The sequence below is a fragment of the Phascolarctos cinereus genome, unplaced genomic scaffold (genome assembly GCF_003287225.1).
Source record: "Phascolarctos cinereus isolate Bilbo 61053 unplaced genomic scaffold, phaCin_HiC Scaffold_4;HRSCAF=312, whole genome shotgun sequence".
NCBI classification, from domain to species: Eukaryota; Metazoa; Chordata; class Mammalia; order Diprotodontia; family Phascolarctidae; genus Phascolarctos; species Phascolarctos cinereus.
The window spans coordinates 119,443,049-119,468,975 of record NW_027555847.1 but is presented as its reverse complement, the minus strand read 5'-3'; the positions used below and the strand labels follow the sequence as shown (position 1 = coordinate 119,468,975).

General features: G+C 38.8%; 1 protein-coding gene and 1 long non-coding RNA gene across 6 annotated transcripts in view; one reads left to right on the top strand and one right to left on the bottom strand.

Moving 5' to 3' along the window:
• LOC110221615 (uncharacterized) overlaps positions 1-6,241 on the bottom strand; it is a 45,140-nt gene extending 38,899 nt beyond the window's left edge. Inside the window, exon 1 of the long non-coding RNA XR_002328182.2 lies at positions 5,750-6,241. This is a non-coding gene — a long non-coding RNA (uncharacterized LOC110221615). The remainder of the gene's footprint in view (positions 1-5,749) is intronic.
• Positions 6,242-6,497: 256 nt separating this feature from the next.
• The window catches only part of RIC1 (RIC1 partner of RAB6A GEF complex), a 148,082-nt gene continuing 128,652 nt past the window's right edge, over positions 6,498-25,927 (top strand). For all 5 annotated transcript variants that reach the window (XM_021006306.2, XM_021006304.2, XM_021006305.2 and 2 more), the window contains exon 1: positions 6,498-6,735. In XM_021006306.2, coding sequence (XP_020861965.1) covers positions 6,592-6,735 — 144 coding nt within the window. In that variant the 5' untranslated portion in view covers positions 6,498-6,591. The remainder of the gene's footprint in view (positions 6,736-25,927) is intronic.

The window sequence follows — 25,927 nt, the reverse complement described above, 5'->3', positions numbered from 1 at the left end:
TCACACAGCTAGGAAGTGTTTTAAGGCTTGTCCTCCTGACTCCAGGGCCAGTACTCTATCCACTGCACCACCTAGCTACCCCTATTTTATACATTTAAAAACACTGTTTGAAGAAGGGGTCCACAGGCTTCACCAGATTGCCAAAAGGGTCTATAATATACAAAAAAAGATTAAGAACCCTTGCCATAATGAAACATCTGAGAAAGACTTTAGGGGAAGAACTTACCCATATTTGTACATCTTAAAATCTATGTATTCAGCACTTCCCCTCTCCCTGCCCCTTATATTAATAACCTGGAAATTTGGGGAATCTTTCTTAACTTATTTAGATTACATTTAGCTCAATGAAGAGGTAATTTACCAAACGGCACTCTAAAATCTTAAGAGGACTTATTAGCTTCCAGGGGTATCTGATTTTATTTTTAACATGTTAACTGGTCAGTGGGATAACAGTACATTGTCATATAACGTATGATGTGTATAAGCATGATGTATACAATGGAAATAAAGCAGCTTGGTTTATTACAGAGAGCACTGGACTTAAAGCCCAGGAGACTTTGGTTTTAATTCTGCAGCTGACACTTAGCAGCCATGTGACCCTGGGCAAGCTAAAGAACCTCTTGCCATTTCTATTTCTTTGTCTGTAGTAATAATAATATTATTATTAATATATCATCACCATAGTGATTGCCTTACAGGATTGTTGTAGGTCTCAAATGCGATAATTACATCAAGTACTTTGCACATTTTAAAGCACTCTGTCAGTTTTTATTATGAATTAATATTATTATGAATTGCTATCATGCTACGAAATTTTGAATTCCCCGATTTTTAAAAATCTTTATAGCCAAAACAAATTATCATACCTAGTAACTGACTTTATGCTTGTCACTAATAATAGCTTACATTTATCAGTAATTTACAGTTATAAAGAACTATACTATACATCATTTTGTTTGGGCTTCTTTATAAAACTATAAGATGGGTAGCTTAAGTTACATTGTCTCCATTTTAAAGATACAGAAAATAAAGCTTAGACAGATTAAGTGATTTGCCTGAGGTCATATAACTAGAAAGGGGGTTGAGCCCAGACTTGAACTCTGGTCTTCTGTCGCTAAGTCCAGTGGAATTTCTATGGTCTACATGTTGCTTTCAACATACCATGCACAAAACAGGACTTCAGCTTTTTTCTTTCTTCTTTCTTTTTTCTTTCCTTCCTCCATCCATCTTTCCTTCCCTCCTTCCTTTAACCCTCCCTCCCTCCCTCCCTCCCTCTCTTGCTCCAGTGAGAAGTGCAGTGGCCATTCACAGAACACCAGATCCCTTTGCTGATTACAAGAGCTCTTTGACATTCTTCTAACCTGAGCTGCTTTGCAGCCTAGCAGTCTCACACTTTGGGGCTCACCACATTGGTGCTGAGCTTACTTTGACACCTGATTCAGCTCAGAACTCTCAAACTCAAGTGATTCACCAGGCCCAGGCTCATGCCCAGCTTCAATTTCCTTATGTCTATTATGATGACCTATGTGTAAAATGGTGTTATTTAAGTATGTACTCCCAAGAATTCTCATTAAAGAATCCACAATGGAAAAAGCTGCAAAAGCAAATTATTTCAATAAATTCTTAGGAATCATAAGGCAATGAATGTTTAAGTATCTATTTCTGCCACTAAATGGCTTGGCCACCAGAGGGAAGTATTTGAACAGTGGTAGAACATTCAAAAACAGTACTATTTAATCCTTTAAGTGTTGGAGGCATCCTAAGATGTTTGCCATCTCTTAGAAAAAACAAAATATGTGTGTGTGTGTGTGTGTGTGTGTGTGTGTGTGTGTGTGTGTGTGGCATTTACACCTATGATCTGTGCCAGGGAAGGGAGCTTCGCAGCCTGTACCGGTTTTTAACAAGCAACTGAGAATTAATTGGTTATTAACCACAGGGCTTGGTGACAAAGTGTATATAATGATTAGCTCTGCCAAAAATGTCTGGCATCTGAGGTAATGAGACTCTGTTTATTTTCAAGGCTCACCTGAACATTCTGGGGCTTAGCTATTTGCCTATCACATATAATGCATTTTCTCTAGATATAAATAAAAGTGCCTAATTCATTTATAAAAGTTCATAATTCATTTTATCAACCAATTAACAAATACTGATAAAGCACCTATTTTTTCGAGGAACTGCACTAGGTGCTGGGCATAAAAATACAAAAACATAATAGTTTTTGACCTCAAGGAATTTACATTCTACAGGGAGACGTTACATGTCCACAGAGGAAAAAACAGAATATATACAAAATGAATATATAAATTACCATGCATAAAAATTCATAGTAACTGGGAAAGAGAGACGAGGGAAGGGAAAAGTGCTAACAACTTGTAGAAATCAGGAGATGGCACCTGAGTTAATCTTTAAAGGGAGACAGGTGTTCCAAGAGGTAGAGATAAGGAAAAAATCCAGGCATAGAAAACAATGTGCAGAGTGATAAAGGTGGGAGATGAGATGTTGTACATAGAGTACAGTAAGTAGACCAGTTTGACAGGAGCACAGAGTAAGTGATGAAGAATAATGAGCCTGGAAAAAGTCTGGACTCAAAAGGTGAAAGGCTTTAAATGCCAAACAGTAGATTTTGTATTTTATCCTCAAGGCAATAGAAAAATATTGAAGCTTCTTGAGCAGGGGAGTGATTTATTCAGTGCTTTAGGGGTATCAATTCAGGAGCTGAGTGGAGGATGGACTGGAGAGAGGAGATGATGGAGACAAGAGGACCAATTAGGAAACTATAAGAGTAGTCTCAATAGAGATGATGAGGTCCTGGACTAGGGTGATGGTGGGGTAAAAAGAAGGCAATGTATGCAAGAAAAGTTAAGGAGGGGGAACAGAAAAGACATGGCAACTGATTGGATACAGGAGGTAAGTGAGAGGGGATTACGTAGGGAAAGAAGTGAAAAAGACTCAGAGAAAAGCTTGAAAGACCCAGAGGCAGAGGAGGTAGAGCAAGGGTAACAGTCGTGCAAGGGGGACTAAGAAAGATATGTCAGATAGGGAAAGAAAGCAAGCTCAAGAAAAATCCTACCACTAAGGTGCTTTTTAATGACATGAGGGAAATGAAACAGTTTTACATAATCACAGAAAAGGTGAATTCACCAGGATGAAAGGGAATCTGTTGACTAACTTGAGAGCAATCTGAAGTCTCTGTATGAAGAGGCCATTTCTTCAGTAGAGGCCTCTACAGGTACAAAACTTGGTATCACTTCCTTACTAAGAATCTCAGGGAGGGTGTGGTTTTTGTGATGGGTTAGAAAGGATGAGTGAGTTAATCTCAGTGTCAATTTAGATCCCAGGACACATTGTAAGCAAAAAGCTTATGACCTTTTACTTAACTTGCTAAAATTGACCCTGACCTGTGATGAGATTTGGAGATGGTGTCAGAGAAAGTGTCATTAATTCTGTGGTCCTGTTATTCCTTATGCTGCTCCTTGTCATTTTATATGGGGATAACTTTCATGAATTAGCCCTGATATCACCTCTATTGTATGGATTATACTTTTTAAAGGATCTTTTGTAGCATTTTATGTTTTTATCATTTGTACTACACTCCTCTTTTATGCTAGGCTTCTTCCTGAGGTCAAAAACGCTTTAAAAATCATTTTAGTGGTGGAAGGTTCCTTAGAAAATTTTGGAGCATTGCAATCAAGGGGGGAGGTATAGTAGGAGAAGCATTAATTTTATGTAGACTGGGCTGGTTTTCCTCAAATGGTAAAGGGAGGGTGTTCTTAGATTTTTGGTTGGCCTGATGGATTAGGGCTTGAATCACTGGCTTGGCTCCTTGCTGTTTGAAGGATAAAAGACCCAGCCTATGAGAATGTGGTGCTAAAGAGGTTTGATAGAATTTCTGCTGCCCAGAGGGGACATCTTTCTGGCTTACCTTAGTCACTGCTATGGGGAATATGGAGGCAGAGGAGAGTAACAGTTTATCTTTGCTTATTAACTAAAAATTGAGAAGGCAGCCTGAAATGATGAAAAGTACATTAAATTAAGACTCACTAGACATGCCTTTGAATTTTTGTCTCTACCACTTCTTACTGGCTGAGTGACTTTAAGAAAAGTAATTTCTCTCCTCTGAGCCTCAATTTCCTCAAGCCTAAACTGAGAGGATTGGCCTAGATGATTGCTCATGCACCTTTCAAATCCAAATCTTACGACTGTGACTTTCCCATGGACACCCTGCTCTCCCAATCACAAATCTAGTGTTATTCTCTATAGACACTGCCTCTCAAAGGGCTTTTGCAGTTCTAACATTCTGTGCTTCTGTAAATATAGTGTCTGTGAATGTTTCGGTGAATGCTAGTGTTTAAAGATTCCCTCCCTGGGATACTGTGTCACTCAATTTCTCTCAGTCTCGGTTTGCTTATCTGTAAAATGGGCATAACACAGCCTTATCACAGGATTGTTGTGAGAATCAAATGAGATAATATGTGGAAAGTTCCATGGTAATCTTAAAGAGCAATACAAATGTCATTATTATTATACATTACACCTACCAGTTACTTCTAAGCTTGAATCAATCCCCTGACTTGACTGAAGCTACCCTCTTCTGTTTTCTCCACTCTCCTCTTGATCTCATCAGCGCACATGGATTTCATTACCATGTCCCAGATCTGCATTTCCAATCTTAGTGTCTCTCTTGAGCTCCAGTTCTGTAACACTGGATTCAGACTCAACATGTCCAAAATAGAATTCATTATCTTTCTACCTCAAATCCACCCCTTTTGAATTTTCCTGTTTCTAAGACGCAACCACCATCCTTCCAGTCACCAGGTTCACAATCTCAGTGTCATCCTTAACTACTTACTTTCATTCAACCCTCTGAAATTATTTTCAATTTATTCTGTATATGTTTGTACATAGCTATTTGTGCATCATCTCCCTCCTCAGATTGTGAGCCCCTAGTCAGGGATTGTTTCCATCTTTCTTTGTATCTCCAATACTAACTACGACACTTGGCACATAGCAGGTATTTATTGATTTGACTTGACCCTACATATCCAGTCACTTGCCAAAATTTGTTTTCACTTCCACAACACCTTTCCCCTTCCCCCTCTTCTCTCCACTGACAGCGACCACCCAATTCAGGGCCTCATCGTTTTTCATCTGGTTGCTATTGCAATAGTCTTCTATTTGGACTCTGCCTCAAATCTTTCACTTTTACAATCCGTTCTTCACACTTCACGCTGCAGTGTGGCCATACTGACCTTTTGGCTGATCCTCACACATGGCACTCTACTTCCAGTGGCTGGAATGAACCCCCTTCTCTCTGCTCTTAGAACCCCCATTTTCCCTCAAGTTTCAGCTCATGCTCCATCTTCTACAGACCTTTCGTGAATTCCCTGCCCTATCCCATCACCTTGCATTTATTTTGGAAATATCTACACCCACACAAGTCCTTTCTCTAGACAGACTGTAAGCTCCACGAGAGCAAAGGATTCTTTCACGGGGGTTTTTGTATTCTCAGTGTCAGGTACATAAGAGGAACTTGATAAATTTGCCTGGTTTGATACGGATTCCCCAAGTTTCCGCTCCCAACTCTTATCTCAGTTCTCCACGTGATAGAATTCGCGCAGAGATTCTTCCTACCAGTGTGAGTCAAGCACAGACCAGATCCCGCCCTCTCTTTCTTTCCCGGGTGCACACCTGAGGATCCCACCAATGGAAATGCGGGAATCACGAAAGAAGCCACGCTCTGACTCACCTGAGCTTCCTAATTGCATTGTCGGATACATACACCACCTCGATCTTGTAGTAGTGATGCTTTGAGCTTTCTCAAGTTTTTTCTCTTATAATCCGCACTCTTGTTTCCCACACAACACACCTAACCCCATTTTACAGATAAAGAAACTGATGTTAGAAAGCAATCATTTATTGAGCGCCTGCTACTGTGGTAAGCGCTGGGGAAACAAAAAAGGAAAAGTGATCGATACGACAACTTGCTACGACAGAGAGCGCCCAGAACTCCCGGGAAATGGCGCATGCGCATTGAGGCCACCAGGTTGAGGGGGCCTACTCGTAAGACAAGTAGGCGTAACTTGGAGGGGCGGGCACACGAGAGAGCGCACGCACTCACCTGCTTCCCCCCACGTCGTCACTCCCTCCTCGCCACTACGCCGCTTGGGGCGTGCTGACGCACCGTGCGGCCGAAGGAAAGGGCGGGGAAAGAGGCGGGGCTACAGCACCCCCCCTCCACCCTCGGCCACCCTCCCTTCTTCCCTCCCTCCTCCCCATCCCCTTTCCTCTCCTCCCTCTCCCCCTTCCCTCCCTCCCTCAGTCAGCCCCGTCAGCTCCGGGCAGCGAGCGTCGCGCAGCGTCGCGTCGGCCTGGCCCGACCCGGCCAGCGGGCAGATGTCCCGAGCAGCCACCGTCGCCGGTGCCGCTACCGGTGTGGGAGGCGGGGGTCCGGTCCGGAGGGGCTGCGTGTGAGAGGGGGGGGTGGGTGGGGGTGGGGAAGGGTCCGGGGAAGCAGGGCCGGCGACCCGGCGGCGCAGAGGCGGCGGCGGCAGCGGCAGCGAAACAGCGGGGGCCGGTTCGGGGTGGACCATGTATTTCCTGAGCGGCTGGCCCAAGAGGCTGCTGTGCCCCGTGGGGAGCCCGGCGGAGCCTCCCTTTCACATCCAGACCGACTCCCAGAGAATCTTCTTCGCCGTGCTGGCCCCGGCCCACCTCAGCATCTGGTACAGCCGAGTAAGTCCAGGAGGATACCCCGCCGCCTGCCCGGCTCCCTCCCCTCCCCCATTGTCTCCTCCCCCTTCCCAAATCCCTCCGCGGCTGGGACCCCTGCCCCCGAATTTCTGAGCCCTCCCCTCCTGCTCCTCCTCCGCCTCCCGGGGATCTTCCCTCCACCAACCCCCCCACGCCCGTGCCGTGACATTCCCGAAGCCCACGCATCTTGCCCTCCCCGCGTCGTAATTCTCCCCGCGCACCCCTTGCTGTCATGTACCTGTTTAAAGGAGTCAGGGAAACTCCCCGTTGCGTGTTCCCCTTCCCTGTCTACCTCCTCCAGCCAGGGGATGGAGGCGAGGGGGAGGGGGGCCAGAGAGGACTGTCCTAGGCTGGAGCTTTAAAAAAAAAAAAAAGTGGTGGTTCTTTACAGTCCCTGAGCATGTCCGCTTTTAGGAAGGCTCTTCGGTGCCAACTCAAGTTGCACCCGTGCTTGGGCTCCGTCTCTGTGGTACAGAAAACATTGGCAAAATCCGTCTGAACTTTTTTTTTTTAATTACGGTTTAAAATAAATGTCTGGGGAGCGTACATCCCCAGCTTTGCCCTGCAGTGGAATTGGAGTTGGGTTAGCCTAGATGGATGATGGAATGTCAAATAACAAGCATTTTCTGTCTGGCATAACTTTGGTGACGGAAAATTGTAGCTGATCTTCCCCCCCCCCCTTAAAGGGCTGGTTGATAAATTTGAGAATGTTTGAAGTTCCCTTTTTTTCTGCATCCACTTCTCTCCCCCTCCCCCATATATATTTTTGACCTTTATCCTTGTAGATTCTTTTCCTAGAGGAGAGACGAGTAGGGACCGAGTTACACCAATCATTGTTATATTCCTTAGTACTAAGAATAGACTTTTTTAAGGGAAAAGACTTTATAAAGAAAGGCGATGTTCAAGTTATTTTTCCCATTTGCTGTGAATTTTAATCATGTTTTACTTATAGCTTATTGTCATGGACAAATGAGAGTTAAGTTTGAAAATAAATCGTGCAAGAGATTTTCCTCCCCCAATCTCCCAAGCTGCTATAGGCCCATTTTTTGAAATCTACAGAATGCAGAGTACTAAGAAACGTACCTTCTTTTTGTTTATAAAGAAGGTACTAACCTGTGTTGGGGGTGGTGTTTAGATGTTAAACATTCTTTTTTCTTTCTGAAGATAACTGGACCCTGTGGAGATAGCCTGTAACTTCATGTCATGTGACCATGTGAACCAACTGGCCCAATTAAGTTAATACCAGAAATCCCTCAATGTTACCATCTAAGTGTTTATAATGCCCTTGACTGTCCTCACAGTTGGGATTTTGGTAATGCTGATACATTTCATGATTTGTTACATTAAATATATGTCTGATTAGTTTTTCAATGAAATAACAGGATGAAGAATAGTAAGTTTTTGAGATAGGACTATTCTGAGCTTAATTGTGTTTGTGAATACGTATTTTTTGGGACATTTTGTTTTGATTGAGATACACTAACCAGAGTTTACATTGTAAACATCAGTTTAAGTAGTTATATAGTTCATAGCACTTTGATTAACAGTGATCTTTTGAGCAGGAAGGGAAATTAGAATTTATCCATTCCAATACTCTCATTAAACTCAGGAGGAAACTGAGGCCCAGAGAGGTCAATGACATAGCCAAAGTCACTTAGCTTTGGCACAATGGCAGAACAAATATTTGAAGCAGATTTTTAGACTCAAAATCGAACTCAGCCTCTATATCTTACCAACCATAGGCAGAAATAATAATTTAGATTCAATTTAAAAAACAAACTTTTTGTCTAGAATTTTGCCAGAATATGATATATATTGCTTTTGTAATATCTGGACTACACTAGTTTTGTTTCTTCTTCCTGTTAAAATACATGTCTAATTGACTATTACATAAAACTAATATGAGGAGAGTACTGAACTGAAAGCCACTTTATCACACTCTACAATGGATAACATTCTAAGACTGTGGTCAGGATAATTCATTCCAACAGTACTTTTCATTATATATTTCAATAGTAATGCATAGTTAATTAGTTTGGAAGAAAGGTGCTATATAAACTCAGTAATCTAATACAGGCAAGAAAATAGATCCCTTACAAACAAATCTCAGTCTCCTTCAGTAGTGGAGTCCCCAGATTGCTGCTATGAGAGTCACTGTGAAAAATTTTGAAGATATTATAGACTTTGAGGATTTAAAGTGGAGGAAAAGAAGAAACCAAAAAGTTTAGAAAAGGTGACTTACAGTCAAGTCTTCCAGGTGGCACTGGACAGACTTGCCTGTGTATTTGCCATCTTGCCCCACTGTTCTTTCTTTTCCTTTGTTATGCTGTTTGAAATCATAAAGTAGAGTTTTATTTGGTTTGTATTTTACTTTAATCTGATGGTTTAAAAATCATGGTTTCATTTTACATTTAAATGGGATTTTTTGTATGTATTTGTGCATCATACTTCACTGAGAAAATGAGATCTTTGATTGAAAGGGGAAAGGAGGTAAATAATTATGGAGCAAAAAAGAAAAAAATTGGGGAGGTAGTGGATGGAAGGTATGAAGGGCAGGGTTAGACCTACTTTAACCTCCCAAGTGAGAATCTTACTCGGTAGATTTAAGGCAACTTGAGGTCTGTGGTTAAGGGGATAAGGAGGTATTAAAAAAAGGAGATGGGAGGGTACCAAAGACAAATATGGGCTCTTTGAAATCTAGGCTTGGTTACGCACAGAAAAGAGGTTTCTTTCTCCTTTTTTCCTGGGCCGTATTACTCATTCCTCTCAGGACCCAGAACTTTTGCTAGTACTGTATGTAGTTCAGGTACATCTGCCTTCTTGGACAAGTTGTGAAGCTAACTATGATTTATAATGTTGTTTCTATGGAAGAATTTGTTCTAGGTCAAACCTCATCTGGACCCTCCTTGCTACCTGGAAATCCTATTCTACTTTTACTGACTGCTTCTCTCGTTCCCAACAGCAAATGTTCCAGATCTTTTCCTTATCAGTTCCTCAACCCCTAGATTTATAACAGATGATTTAACCTCCTACTCCCTGAGAAAATTAATCCATCACCTCCTCAGATTATCTCAGTGACATCACTTCTTTCATGTATCAGGGGAATCGTTATCCTTACTTTTTTTCAGAGGCTTGTCCCTCAACCTGTGTTCTTGATCCCAGTTCCTTCCTGTTTTGTTCCTAGGAATCATTTCTTGTGTGTATTCTTCTCTGCTGGCTTTTTTCCCTTTCCCTATAAAAACATATTTAGGTATCCGCGATCCTTCAAAACCTTTCCCTCATCTCTTCTACCCCATCTAAACTATGACTATAGCTGCTCATTCTCTTATCTCATTACTCTTTATGCAGCCATGTTATCAACTTGAACTTTCCTTAGTAGTTTGTAATCTGACAACTTGAGCTGCTGTACAGAAGGTATTTTCACAAAGCTCACCATGATTGCTGTGACTAGTGGCCTTTCTCAGCCGTCATCTGCCTTGACTCTTCTGCAGCATTTGACAGTGGTGATTGCCCCTTTCTTCTTCCTTGGTTTCATGATTATGATTTAGTAAGTACAGTCAAATAATGCACAATAGTGAACAGCTACCACGCTTTCCTTGTTCTGTTACACTTTTGATTGTTCCTTCTTTTTCTTCTTCCTTGTCCATTTCCTAGTGCCTTGTATTCAGTATTCTGCACTTGGCTCTCCTCTCTATAATCTTTCCCTTGGTAATCTTACTTGCATGAGTTCATGGCTTTGGTTAGCACCTCTGTGTAGTTGCCTCTCAAATCTACAGCCCTGACCTCTCTCCTGAGCTCTAGAACTGTGTTTCCAGTCACCTTCAGGAGTTTCCCCTCTGGATGTTCCACTAGTATTTCAAACTCAAAAAATAGAAAATTGAACTTATGATCTCTGTTCCAAAACCTGCGCGGCTTTCTAATTTCATGTTATTTCTGTCATTGGTGTCACCATTTCCCTAGACTCCCATATTTTAAAACATTGATTTTTTTTAATACTTCTTTCTCCCTTTTTCTTCTTATTTGTTATTGAATCTTGTTAGTTTTAACTCCAGTATTACTAAGTCTTGAATTCTCTTCACACTGCCACTATCCTAGCTAGCACAAAGCCTCACTATTACATTGCTTAAACTATTGGAGTAGCTTGTTATGGGCTCCATGTCTCTTTATTGTTTCTCCTATTAATTCTTCATTAGTAGTACCATCAGATTAATTTTACTTATAGTCATGTCATTCTTTCCTGAAAACCCTTCAATGGTACTCTATTGCATACTGAGTAGTTTAATTCCTTATCCTAGCATTCAAGACTTTCCACATTCTTGGATCCTTCTACCTATCTAGCTCTTCTTGTTTTCCCTTCCATATATACTTTATGACCCAACCAAAGTAGACTATGCCATTGCTAAATACCCTTATTTTACAAGCCTCTGTGTCCTTGTTCATGCTGTTCCTTACTTCAATTACTATTTACTATTAAATTCTTCCCATCCAGTCATTTAAAGTCCAGCTTTAAAGTTGTTTAGTCTGTGTTCCCTTAAGTCACTAATGACCTTTCCTCCTTTGAATCTCTTTACTTATATCTCTTGTGGATTTCCATATTATGGTTGCATGCATATGTATTTTTTCCCCAACTTAAGTTCCATTAGATTAGAAGTTATTCAAATCAATTTAGGTATTTATTGAATGCCTACTTTATGCCAGGCACTGTGCAGTTCTTCTGACTCCAATTTCTGTGCTGTTCCCATCATAAGACTTTTTAAAAAAAGTTTTTTGTTGATATCTTTTGTTTCTTCTTTGATTATAGTTATCTCAAGTATCATTCCCTCACTCTGTCCCAGAGAGTCCTTCCATATAATAGTAATTTTTTTGAGAGGGAGAAAAATCAGCATAACTGATCAATGCATTGAAAAAGTCAGAAAACATGTGCAATGTGTAACCACGGCTTCCCACTTTCACAAAGGGGTGTGTTGGGAATGTCCTCTCATATCTCTTTGATTGAGTCTTACTTGATTTTTATAGTTTTGTTACCTTTACTTTTGATTTTTTTGATGTGTAGTTTATTTACATTTTGCCATTACTGTGTTATTTTCTTGATTCTGCTTAATTCACTCTGCATCAATTCATATAGATCTTTCCATGCTTATCTGTATTTCTTATACACACTGCAACTCTGATGGGTTTACCACATTGTTCGAATTAAAACAGGGCAGGTGCTCACATGCTGGTCAAAAGAAGTAATACAAGGACACTCTCAAAGTCTCTCTTAATAACTTTGGAATTGATTGTGTGACATGAGAGACACTGGCACAGGACTGCTCAGCATGGCATTTCCACTGTTTGAGAAACAAATAATCTCTTCAGTTCTGGTTTTCTTTTTAAAAAAATGTTTCAAATGCCTTTTTATTATTAAAGGTCCATCTTTTTTTCATGTATGTCTAAGCTCAGATTTGTAAGGTAGGTCACCCTAGGCTGCATCCTGAGCTCCATTGCTCCTTGGAATGCATTATTTCATTTCCTCTTGAGTTTTCTGGTGGGTGCAGAATAACCTTGCATTTATTTCCTTTCCTTTGTATTTATTGCTTTTGATTACTTACAGAGTGAAATTTTTTAAAAATTTATTTTATGGTGAGCAGTGAGGGTTAAGTGACTTGCCCAGGGTCACACAGCTAGTAAGTGTCAAGTGTCTGAGGCCAGATTTGAACTCAGATCCTCCTGACTCCAGGGCTGGTGCTCTATCCACTGCACTATGTAGCTGCCCCTGTTGTTAAATTTGAGCACTATGTTTTTTATTTTTTTTCTGGAGGTGATATGTGAATTTCATTTTCTGTATATTTTGTTTTCTTTGTCTAGAAGTTCTAGGCAGTTCTGTTTTATTTCCTCAATTATATGGTGTTAAGGTTTTTTGTTCTGTCACGTTCTCCTTGAAGACCTATAATCCTTCTATTGTCTCTGTGCATCTTGTCTTTAAGATCAATATGTTTTGTTTGCATAGTAAGCCTGTTTTCTTTTAATGTTATTGTTTTTTGCTTCTCTTTTAGATTGTCCTCTTCTGCATGTTTACATTCTCATTCTATTGTTTTCTCTTTATTTATTTAGTGGGACTTGTCTTTGCAAATTCCAGTTTTTCTATTCTGCCCATTTTTGCTGTGAAGGCCATAAATTCTACTCTGATAATTCCCATTCTCTTTTGAACCACTCAGAAGCAGTGTGTTGTGGTTCCATGTTCTCCTTAAATTCTACTGAGTCTTCTGTCTTATCAAGTGCTGGATAATTTTCCTTTGTTTTGCTATGTTTATTCATAGATACCTGAACTCCTTTACTAGATCTGGAGGCTATATTTCCTTCTGTTAGTATTTCCCTTCTTGATTTATCTGTTTATGTCCAAGGTCTTAGAGTTTTCATCTTCCTGAGATCTTTGACTATCCTTTGGTACTCTTCTCTTTCTGACTCTGTCTTCTCTAATGGTTATTTCTTTGGAGACTAGATCTCAAAGCATCTCATCCTCCTCCTATGGTTTGCAATTCTTAGTTCACCAGTGCAGATCTCTACCACAAGTGACTTTTGGGTGGTTAGAGCTGGCCCCAGGTGGATGCTGTGCCCTTTCCCTCAGGGTTAATGGAATGCTGCATAACACCTTCACCTTCTACCCTCACCCCCACACACAGTGCTCTCTTCTGTCGTGTTTTCCCTGGGAGAATCAGAAAGCTGCTGTGCTGGTATGACAGGGTTGTCTGCCCCAGCATGGGCATTTCAGACCTTTGTTTCAGTGGTCCTGCAGGGTTTTGGCTCTTAGCAGGCTTTTGCTCCTGAAAAGCTGTTACCAGCCCCACTGGTTAGCTGTCTCCGCCTGAGCAAAATTCCATAACTTGGAGCCCAGGTGACAGTGTAAGGAAGGAGTGGAGATGGAGTAGGGTTTGTTTTTGTTGCAAATCCTGACCTGTATGTAGAGTTCTGGATCTGCTGGTGCAGACTTGCTGCCTGTAGTGTGGGAGGTGGGAAAGAAGTCAGTGAGGGTCGTTTTATGTTGTTTGTTTTTTTAGACCTTTTGTATTCTCAGTGTCCTAGACCATGGAGTCAACTGAAGTTGATTTATCTTTGGCACATCAGTTATGTTTTGAGCGGTTTGAGAAGTTGTGAGGAATCAAAGAAAATGTGTATCCTCCATCTTATTGGCCATATCACCCCTTATCACCTTTATCAATCTTTATCATTTGCCTATCATAGGTACAGATGAAGTATAAGATATGCCCTTTTTGCTTAGGGATATTATTATTCTTTTTGAGAGGACAAGATTTACACAGAGAATATGACTTAAAAGTAAGTGCTAAATGTATGTATGCTTATTTATAAATTTATATACATTATATACTTTTATGTAAGTATAGTTCTATGAATACTTAAACATTATAAAACTTACACAAAAGGTATGAGAAAGATAAAATGTTTAAAATATTTACTTATCAATGGCACAAAAGCTTTTTGCTCTCACTAAAATGTAACAAATGATATTTTTAATGAGAGAATTTAAATTTGCTTGAATATTTTTGAAAGGCTTAGTTTAACACTGTGGTAGAGGGACTCAAAGGTCTGATTCTAAGTTCAGTTTATTTCAGTGTTTGGTTTTAATCGTTGTCATAGCTAATTTCACAAACATATTCAGATCCACACTTTTCTATATCAATTATGCCAAAATTATTGTTGGTATTTGTCTAATATAAATTTTCATCTTTCCTGATAATAATTTTTTGCAGTTTTTCATTAGTTCTTGCAAACTAATAGGAAGATTTAGCATCTTGATCATTTTAACAAATTTGGAAGATTTTTAAACAGGCAGTTTTGCTTCCAAGTTTTTTAACTTTACGTATGTGAGAGTTTTTATCAGTGACACGTATCATTTTCAGCAAGAGATGAAAGATCAAGTGTCCAGGAGGAAAAGGTGATCAGCAGTGTGAAATGATACAGAAGAGACAAGAAAGATGAAGATTGAGAAAAGACCATAAGCTTTGGCATTTGGGATCACTGGTCACTTGGAAGAAAACAGTTTTGGTTAAGTGAAGAGTCAAAGTTAAGAAGGTTTAGAACTCAGAAGAGATGTAAAGGAGCATGATGTCCTTGATAGAATCAAGGAAGTTGGAAGAGGATTGGATCTGTGGGAAGCATTATGTAATGAGTTCCACCGCGTAGACAATAACCCATCCATGTTTTTTCATCCAGATTAGTTTATTCAGTCCCACAGGGGAACAACAACAACAAAATAAAAAATGAAAAGTAGAGGGGGAATATGACTCTAATTTACGCACTGGCTGCCTGAGAACACAGAACCTGCCCCACTGAGGGGTGACTTTGACAGCCATGAAGTAATTTGGAGATAGGATGTGAGTACATTGGGAAGTGGAGATTTTTCAAAAGGGTCCTGCAAAGAGGCTGCATGGAATGGGAGGGTTGAGAGTTTGCATAGCTATTGAGAGCAGGTCAGGTGCAAGAGGGAGCTAAGTAGGGAATATTGCCGTATGATGAATAAGGGGGTGGTGTAACTGTGTTAGAGGAAGCCCAGTGAATGTACTCCAGCTGAGAGGGTGGACTGAGACCCATCTTTCCACTATTGATTGGTTACCCTTTGTGTTTATGCCATTGTCCATTGGGGTTATGCAGTCCCCACGTTGGAGTCCACTGCCACAGACTTGCAGTACTATAGTAATTCAGGGATAGGAGAGATTATGGTAGTTGTCAGGAAAGGTTTCTTGAAGGAAGGCCTTAGTCTGAGCCTTCCAGTGATAGATAGGATTTAGATAGAGAAAAGTAGAGAGGACATTCCAGGAAGTAGAAAGTACATGAACAAAGATATTAGGTAGTTAATGGCTGGAGAGTGAATAGAAAACAGTGAGATGTTGGCATGAGTGTGGCAGAGGGTCTGTATTGTGGAGTTGTGAGATAAGATTGAATAGATAGCATAGGGCCTAAAAGTTAAAGAGAGTTTAGACTTAATATAAGCACTAAGAAGCCACTAAAAGTTCTTGATTCTGGAAGTGACATGATGAAAGTTTTGATTTGAACACTGTGGTTTTTTGAAAGTTTACACTCGGTTTCATATGTAGAATAGGTTCATAGAATGGACCTGGCATTTAAGATCCACCCCAATCAGTTTCAGTCTGCCTTTCCAGCCTTATTTCACATTGCTACCTCTCAGCATTCTGTGTTCCAGCCAAAATAGACTGCTAAATGTTTCCCAAATTTGACATGCCATCCTTCTGTATCCATATGTTTTTTAGGCCATTCTCCCGTGTTTGGGATTCAGTGCATTCTCACATCTACCTTATAGAATCCTTTTCTTCCTTCAAAGCTCAGCTTCTGTGGCCTCTTGTCTAGAAAGCCCTCTCTGATCATCCTGGATGAAAGTGTTCTTTCTCTTCTCAAATTTTTAGTATCTTACCTAAATTTGTCCTTTGCTCCACTCATACTCTAAGTCATATATATATCATCCTTATTTCTAGATATACATGTCTTAATCCTTTCTTCCTCCAAGTATATTGAAAGCTCCTTGAAGGCAGGGATTGTCATTTTTTAAAGAGTGGTAGTTACTACTTAATCATTTAGTAAATGTTTGTTGAATTGAATGAAATTGAAGCCAGGAAGACAATAAAAGCTATTCTAGTAGGTTATATATTAGGTGACCTGGGGAGAGGGAGTGAAAGATATTTTTAAGGATAACAGATTGGGTGTATGGGATGAACAGGAGGAAAGAGTCAGACAACCTTGGCATTCTAACTAGACACCAAAAAAAATGTGGCATTACTGACAAAAATGGGGGGAAATGCCAAAACAGTGGAACAGGAAGGTGCCATCAAAAAGCAGAAGTTCTATCCTTTGTCTTACAGAGACCTCTGTTAGCAAGCAGCTATTAAAACTGTAGATTTGATAGCATTTCAACAGACGCTAAAGCTAAGTGATAATCCAGCCTATTCACTTATGCCAGGCTGCTCTTTGGAGCCCTCTACTTTCAAAAACTTTGAGATTATCTAAGAATCCTCTCATACTAGTATAGAGATAGTATATGTTTATGAATAGAAAAGTGAGAAACATTTATTTTGCCTTTTGGTAGATGAATTCTTAAAATGGATAGCTATCTTATAAAGTATGAGGTCTTTTACTTTTTTCAATGGCATATTTTGATACAATGTGGAACTTGTTTCCTTTATCTACTTTTGTCCTAGCTTTATTAGTTGTACAAGAGAACTATACAGTGTCTGTAGCAGGGAACATTTTGATTCTTTGTCAGGAAAGGCAAAATATTAATCTATTAGGACAGCATTTATTCATTCAAGAAACAATTATTAAGTTCTTACTATGTGCCAGGCACATCATGGTCTGTATTGAAGAGTGAATATTGGTAAGCTGGAGACTTAGGTAATGTGGAATGACAAGAACAGCTCAGAGGTGAAGTTTGGAGATGTTACTGCTATGCATAGGTACTCAGAATGGCTTATAATTGGCAATGGTGTTGTATGGGGTGACTTTTGAGTTCTTTGCTCTGCCATGGATGCCAGGGACTGCCAACTCCTTGAGCTATTATAGTTAAGCTGAAAACATGAAACTTTTTAATAAAAGATGTATATTCAAGGTCTTGAGAGTAATCATTTTGAATATCATAAATCCATAGAATTAGGTATATGTTGTTTTATCATTTTTTTCAGCTCCTAATTACCTGTAGAGTTGAAAGGGTCCGTAGAGTGATATATTGGAAAGCCTATAGCTCAAATAGGAGTCCTGGGCTCTGCCATTTACTGGCTCTGTGACTGTCTGGAAACGGTTTTACTGCTTTGAATCCAAGTGTCTTTTATCTTGTAAAATAGTCAAGTTATTGTTGTCATTATGCCTCATTACACAGGATTGTTTTGAGAATCAAAACAATGAGATAAACTGCATAGAAAAGTTCTGTATGCTATAAAGGGATATTAATATATCCGCTGTTCTTATGTGATACAACTTTCCTGTTACCCAGTGTTGGTAACATCCCCATTTATAACATCCTCAGGGTGAAATTGGTGTAGTTTGGGCTGGAATACTAACAGTGATGGAGAGCTGACTATGCAAAGAAGCCCATTTCAGGTTAGACGGCTATACTTGAAAGAAGTTCCTATATCAAAGTGAGATTTGCTGCCCTATCACTTATATCTGTTGGTTCTTCTTTCTGGAGCTACGCAGATTAAATCTAATATGATAGCTTTTCAAACATTTTGAATAGTAAGCATACCCTTAGCTATCCTTTTTTTTTTCATGTAAAAAATGCATAGTTCCTCAAACTGTGCATCATGTAGCATAGTTTCAATATTTCTTACCATCCTGGTCACTCTTTTCTGGATGTACTCTAGTTTGCCAGTATTCCTCTTAAAATTCCATTCAGAAGTGAACATTGCACTTGAGATATGGTCCGACCAGGTCAAAGTACAGTAGGACTATTCTTTGTTTTGGGCACTATACTTTGTTAAGGCAGACCAAGTTTACATTAACTTTTTGGCAGCCACTTCACATCTTGATATAGTTCTGAGTTCCTAGATATTGACTTAAAATGGTCACAGGGGTGAATGAGGAGGAAGGAAGAAAGGGAGGAAATAATATGACAGGTGAAAGAAAACTAAGAAAACAAAGGTTTGAGATTTCGAGCATATCAGTTTATTAAGCAGTACATGCCAGTTGCTCAACAAACCAAGACCAGGCCTCCTCATCTTTGGCACTGGACCCCAGCACAGGGGGAGACAGATTTTTATGCATCAAAAACAATCAAATAGGACCAGCTAATTAAAAGAAAACAATTAACTGGGATATGAAATTGGGTAATCTGATTTCCATTTGGAGGAAAGATCTCCAAGTTGGGAGGGGGAGAGTGAACAAGTGCAACTTCCTGAAATCAGAAAAAGAGGTGCCCCACTCCCTCCGCACGTGACCATCTTCAGTCAAAGGAACATAGAAACAATAATTGATTGACCAGTATGGGATCAGTTTTCAGATAGAAAATGAGTTGCTTGAGATGTATAACTGTGAGAAAACTCCTTGCATCAATCTTTGGATCTGATTGGGTTTCTGATCAACATAGTCTAGGTCCTTAGTTAAGGGGTTATCTATTTATTTATTTATGTTTAGTTTTCAGCATTCACTTTTATAAGATTTTTGAGTTTTAAATTTTCTCCCCCTCCTTCCTCTTCCCCTTCCCAAGATGACATGCACTCTACTATAGGCCATACATGTACAATCATATTAATCATATTTCCACATTAATCATGTTGTAAAGAAGAATTAGAACCAAAGGGAAAAACCACAAGAAAGAAAGAAAAAAAAATGAAAAATAGTATGCTTTGGTCTGCACTCAGACTTCACAGTTCTTTATCTGGATGTGGATAGCATTTTCCATCATAAGTCTTTTGGAATTATCTTAGATCATTGCATTGCTGAGAAGAGCTAAGTCTATCAGACTTGGTCATGATACAGTGTTGCTGTTAACTGTGTACAGTGTTTTGCTGGTTCTGCTTATTTCACTCAACATCAGTTCATGCAAGTCTAGTTAAGGGTTTCTAAACAGCAGGTGAAGGTGGGTGCAGCCACACAGAACTAGGTTCAGATAATGCAATAAGATTTTCTCACAGTTCCCACAGTTGAATAAAGTTTTCTTACAAGACAGAAATTGGACTAGACCCGTAATTGAATGGAAAGGGAACTGAGCTAGCTCCAGAAATGAGTCCCAAGATGGAGTCAGTGTAGTACACTCAGTTCCCCCACCACTTGCTGTTATAGTCCCCTTAGTTTCTTCAGTAAGCATTTCTAAAGCACCTACTATGTGCTGGGTACTGTGTTTAAAGATTTTACAAATATGATCTCATTTGGTCCTCACAACAACCTTGAGATGTAGGTGCTGTTTTTCAGTTGAGAAAACTGAGGCAAAGAGATTAAGTGACTCACACAGAGTCACACAGCTGGTAAGTATCTAAGGCCTTATTGACCCATTGAACTGCTTTTGATAGAAATCTCTGAAAAATAAAATTGACAGTACAATAAGTAATCCTGATGTGGACTAAAAGACAGGGGCATCTAAAGAAACATTGTATTACAAAGATATATAATAAACTCAGACCTCAAAGGACATGCCCTGCCAAAAAGTTAGAAGGAATAACAAAAGACAAATGCATAAGAACTACTTGACGCAGGAGTAGTGCCAGAAATTCAATAACTATTGAGTACCTGCCAGGAGCTCAGCAGTATGTTAGGTAACATGGTGGGTGTGAAGACATAATCTATGTCCTCAATATTTTTTTCGAAATTAAATTTATTGATACTTTTTAAATATAAGACACTTCCCACCAAATTGTTCCTGCCACACACATACATTCCGTGAAAACAATTTGTTTATTATTAAAAGAAAACAGAAATGTATTCTGTTGCCTGAATAGAGTTTTGTGGCCTCTCAAATTTGACTTTATTCACATTATCATAGGCATTGTCTGTATTGGTCTAGTTTAAAAAAAACTGGTTCTACTTTCTTTGTACTACGTTACTTCAGTTACATTAATAATGACTAGTGTGTCGTTCTCTGAATCTTTTATTTTCCATTTTGTACAGTGTTGTAATATTGTTATATTAACATATCAGTTTATCCATTCCCTGATTATCTGGTGGGTATATTACTGCCATCTTTTCATTATAACAATTAATGCTGTTAGGATTTTTTATACATATTGATCTTTATTTCTGTTGGTATGTTTTGCAGGGGATACATTTTCAGTAGTGGAATGTTTGTGTCAAAGGGCATGAACAATTTAATAACTAATTTGAGAGTGCTTTCCAGAAATTATTTCAATGTACTTTAATTTTTGGTAAGCCTCGACTCATTCTGGGCATTAGTTGTCTTGGCACTATTCTTACATGTTCATTACTGCTTTTCTCTATGTTATGTTGATTTAGGTTTGCTGTCTTACAGTTTTTGTGGGTATCTTTTTAAAATCTGAGTCACTTAGAGAACTGTCTCCTCTCCCAAAGAACAGTTCCTTCTCCAGGGCTCCAGAATGGGGAGTTTTCCATTGCTGGACTGGCCCACTGCTTATTTATTGCTATTTTTGTATGTAGACTCAGGAGTATGTGTGATTCTTTTAGCTAGTTAGAAGGTGTTTCTTTTGGGGCACCATCCACCTTCATCCAAACCCTACAGTTTTTTCTAAGCAGTTGACATAAGCACACATTATAGTGGAGTAGATTGAATTGTTTTAGATATCTAAGCCTTTTGTGATTATTTTAATTGAGATGATGGAGAGTCATCCACCCTTACTCATGAAAAGTGGTTCTCTTGTGTCTTGTTCTCTTTTAGTCTGTCTTTCGATTGTCTTATCATAGAGGTGACCTTGGGTTATCAGATACTGTGCTACCACAGTGCAAGAGATGGCAAGTCCTTCCAAGATGGGAAAAGGCAGGAGTTTGGGCCCAGTGATAGACTGTTCCTCAGATGAAAGTCTAAACTCTGGCTAAGACATAGCTAGTTTTTGGAGAGACATTACTGGTGAGTTGTCTACCAGATGGTGTTGGATTTTGGCCTCAACAACTCACAAAACCTCAGTTTGTTTCATTCCACTTTAACAGCCATGTTTTATACTATTTCTTTACACAATTTATTATGCTTCTTGTTTGAATCTCATTAATCCTTTATGGCCCAACCTTCATGAAGCATTCCATGAATAACCCAACCAGAAGTGATGTTTTCCTTTTCTGACTTTTTGTACATTCTTGTTTATTTCCCCCCTCCCCATGTGGTACTTAACATATTTCAGTACTTAAGTGGGTTGCGATTTTATCAGATTGAGGACTTCAGTGTAGATATCTAGCCCCCTATAGTAATTAGATGGTTATTGTGAATTTGTTGTAGACAGGCAAAATGCTATGTGAAATTTGAGGAGATTGGGAGTGGGAAAGTGTCAAGGAAGACTTCAGTAGGGAGTAGGGGTTTGTATTTTACTTAGCAAGCTATGGGGAGTCACTGAAGGTTTTAGGGTTTGTTTGTTTTTTTGAGTAGAAAAGTGTATTAGGAAGATTACTCAGGCAACAGTGTAAAGGATATTTTGGAAAAACATTGATGGGATGCAGGATCACCTGTTCGTGTTTCTATGGTGCTTTTGTGTGCTCTCTCATAATTAGTATAACAACAATATGAGGCAGATGCTACAATTAGTATTATACACATGTTATAGGAAAGAAAATGAGCCTTAGAGAGTCTTGTCAAGAGTTAAACATCTACTGAGTGGCAGAGGTAGGGAATGGTTTCTGTTACGTTCTGACTTGGAGGTTCTAAACCTAAGTGACTGTGAGAAAGGTATTATTACCATTAACAGAAATAGGGAAATTAGGAGGGAAACTGTTGTTGTTGTTGTTGTTGTTGTTGTTTTTGGAACAGTCTTGCTCTTCAAATTTCTTATGGTACGTTTATCTGGATTTCTTCTTTGTTTTATTATATTCCAACTGTTACTTCTGTATGTGCTTTATGGCCTTTCTGCATAATAAATATTTGATAAAATGTTTCAAGGTTATGAATTTGGTTTTAGACAAGTTGAGCTTGAGTTAACAAACATCAGTAATTATGTATGGGCTTGGCAAGTAAAAGGTAGTTCAGGTCTGGAGATAAAGATTTGGGAATGATTTTTGTAGAAATGATAGCTGAAGCCATTGGAATGGATAGGATTTCTGAAAGGGAGAGTTAGGGGAACTTAGGAAGATACTGCATATTCAGATTGTTTTAAATCTTTCCCTAGTCACCATTTGATCTCTGTACCTTATAATCAACCATGCTGATAATATACTTAGTTTCATATATAGTAAACATTAATTAGGAAACCATTAATTCCAAATTTGTGAAAGTTTAGGTAGGGGCTTAGCAGAAGTTTACATTAACAATATTTGGAGAACAGTAATTTAATAGTATGATTGCAAGCAGTGTCTGATGATGCATAAGAAAATGCTTCTAAAACATCTACATTTGTTTCAGAAATATTTACTTGAGCCACTGATATACTAATTATTTACTTATGAACCACTGATAAGGTAATTACCAGTAGTTTTCATAAAATTAAGACCTTCATTTAACTGTGCTGTTTACTACATTAGTCTGTTTCTAATTATTGTATGTACTTTGAAGTAATAAAATTGCCCTTCAGTGGATTCATGGTCTTATTGGTATAGGTACTCCCTCTACTAGTGCAGATCCCAGCCCACCTATACCTTCTCATTCTATGCTGTTCTTCTCCAGGTATCTTCCATAGCAGATCTACCTAATGCACTGGAGGTCTACCTCTGTTTCTTTTGTTAGTTTATGGATGCCAGTTTAATTGTTGGGACATCTATCTCTTTTTTCTTACTATAGCTTCCTAACTCATGTACAACCTACCTCCTGCTCCCCCTTCAAATCATACATATCCTGAATGTTGTGTTCGTAAGTCTTCTTTTGTGCAAGTCATCCTTGATAATATGCAGTGGATTACTTCTTGTTGTTCCATCGTTTCAGTCATGTCCAACTCTTTGTGACCCCATTTGGGGTTTTCTTGGCAAAGATGGTGGAGCCAGCTCATTTTATATATGAGGAAACTGAGGCATACAGGGTTAAGTGATTTGCCCAGGGTCACATAACTAATAAGTGTCTGAGGCTGGATTTGAACTCAGCTCTTTTGTGCGCTAAGCCCAGGTACTCTATCCCCTCTGCCACCTAGCTACGCTACTGTCCCCCCTATAACATTTTACAAATGAGTTTGTAGTCTAAATTTATGTTGCCGTGACTTTCTGTTTGGCAAGTATATCAAATTATGACAATTGTTTTGCATTTTATCTTTGATATTTAAAATATCTAATTTTGTGTTCAGTTGGTGTTTTCTGTTTTACTTTTCTTTTGTTTTTTAGCTATATGCCCTATTCATCGATCTGTTCTTGCCCTCTTCTGTTGACAGAAGTGTTTAGAAAGAGAAAATTTTTTGTAAGAATTGGCTTTTATATCCCCAGAGTTTTGATTATGTTCTCTCATTCTCATTTTCTTTCATATAATTCTTTATTATTTCAATAATTTGTTCTTTGATTCATGTATTCTTTCGGATTGTATCATCTCATCATCCTTCAGGATCTAATCAGTCCTGGTACTCATACCTCATCACTACCCTCTGCCACTCTGTTTGGAGGGTTGAGCCACATACTGCAAAGTCTCCATTGAAGGAGAGAACTGAGGACAAACATCACATTTCCCATGTGACTGTGTTACTTTTGGTCTTCTCTGATATCTCTGCCCCAGGAAATTCATCATTGGGAAAACCTCATTATTCTGAAAGATCAGATCAGTCTTGGTGCTCTACCTTGTCTCTATTCTCTGCCCTTTTGATTAGAGTGTGGTGCTATGAACTGCAAAAACCTCCTTAAAAGAACTTAAGGAAGAAATGGAAGATAAGCATATTATTTTCCAACTGGTTGTATTTCTCTGAGACTTCTCTGATTTCTCCACCATGTTTTCATTTGATTGTTGATAGCTTGAATTTCTTCCTTTTAAAAGCTGCTTATTCATATCCTTTGGCTATTTATGGAGAAATAGCTTTTATTCTTTTAAATTTGAATGAGCTTCTTATATCTTGGAAATGAGGCTTTTTTTCCCCCAAAAAAACTTGCTACAGAGATTTTTCCTCCCAGTTACCTCTTTTCTATTTCTAATTGTATTGGTCTTATTTGTGCAAAAATTTGTAAATTTTATATAATGAAAATTGTCCATTTTATCTTATATAATCTTCTCTGTCCCTTGTTTGGCTATGATCTCTTCCTTTATCCATAGATATGAAAAATATTTCATTGCTCCTCAAATTTATAATGTGATCTTTTATGTGTAAATCATGTATCTGTTTGGAGCTTATCTTAGTATATGGTATGAGATAGTTATCTAAACCTAATTTTATACTTAACTATAGTTTGTCAACAGTTTTTGTCCAGTATTGAGTCTTTACCTCTGTAGCTGGGGTCTTTGGGTTTATTGAACACTAAAAACCCAGCCTTTATTTGCTTTTGTGCCATTTAAAAAGTTTCAAGAGACATAATTTGTGGGTAATTTAATCATGTCAGCATTTTAATATAAAGATGGATGGTCATTTGGCCATCACTCTCTTAGGCCAAAGACAATCATGGTGGTGGGATTAAGGTTTATATGCCCATCAGAAGAGGGATGTTCTGGATAGCAATCAACTATGATTGGTTAACGATTGAGAATGACTATTACAGTTAAGGGGCTGGACCTGAACTTTGATTATTGTCATTAATTCCTAAGTCCCCTCTCTCCTTGAGCAGTCTATTCAAAGAATTTATCCCCACCCAAACCTGAGGAAAACACAGTAGCTGACCCTGGGTGGCGTCTAGACAGAGGAACCTAGAGACTAAAGTCTTGAAAGAAAAAGAGTGAAATCTGAGTCTCCTCAAATTATTGGTTATTAATAATCATTTCTCTCACTTTCATATGTTGCATATCTAATCCATTCCACAAATTAACCTCTCTCTTTTTTAGCCATCATTCTGATGACTGCTGCTTTGAAGTATAGTTTGAGATCTGGTTCCTTGCCCAAATTAGTATGAGTGTCACTATCTGGCTTTACAGATCTTGCAGTAATATTTTGTCAGCCTTCTTGTTTGAATTGCTACCTCAGATTCTTCAGTCTTGCCAAACAACTTTGTCTTAACCATAAAGCATTCTTAATTTATGTATGAGATTTTGGCTCGAATGATGTGGGTAAGATCCCTCTTTAATAATAATTGGCTATTGGGCAAATTTCTTCCTCCCAGATTGTATTATATCTTCTCATAGTATATAAGTTTGATCATCATTCTGACCAATTTCCTTATACGCATAGTCCCTTAGTTTTTCCATCTGCTATGTAAATCGTTGATACTTATTGTTGTCCTATTATTATTATGTGGTCAGCTGATTTGAAGGGGGCTTCATTAAATGTTTGGTATTAACATCCTGCTAGGTTTGTATTGTTATGCTATTTAGGGATGGAAAGATGGTGATACATGTAAGTGGGGCCACAACTTTAAAAAAAAAATTGGTTTATAAATTTGTCTGCAAAGATGCTTCTGAAAGACAGCTTGAAAAAAAAATTCATACCTAGACCTGGTTTGAATAAAGTTGAAT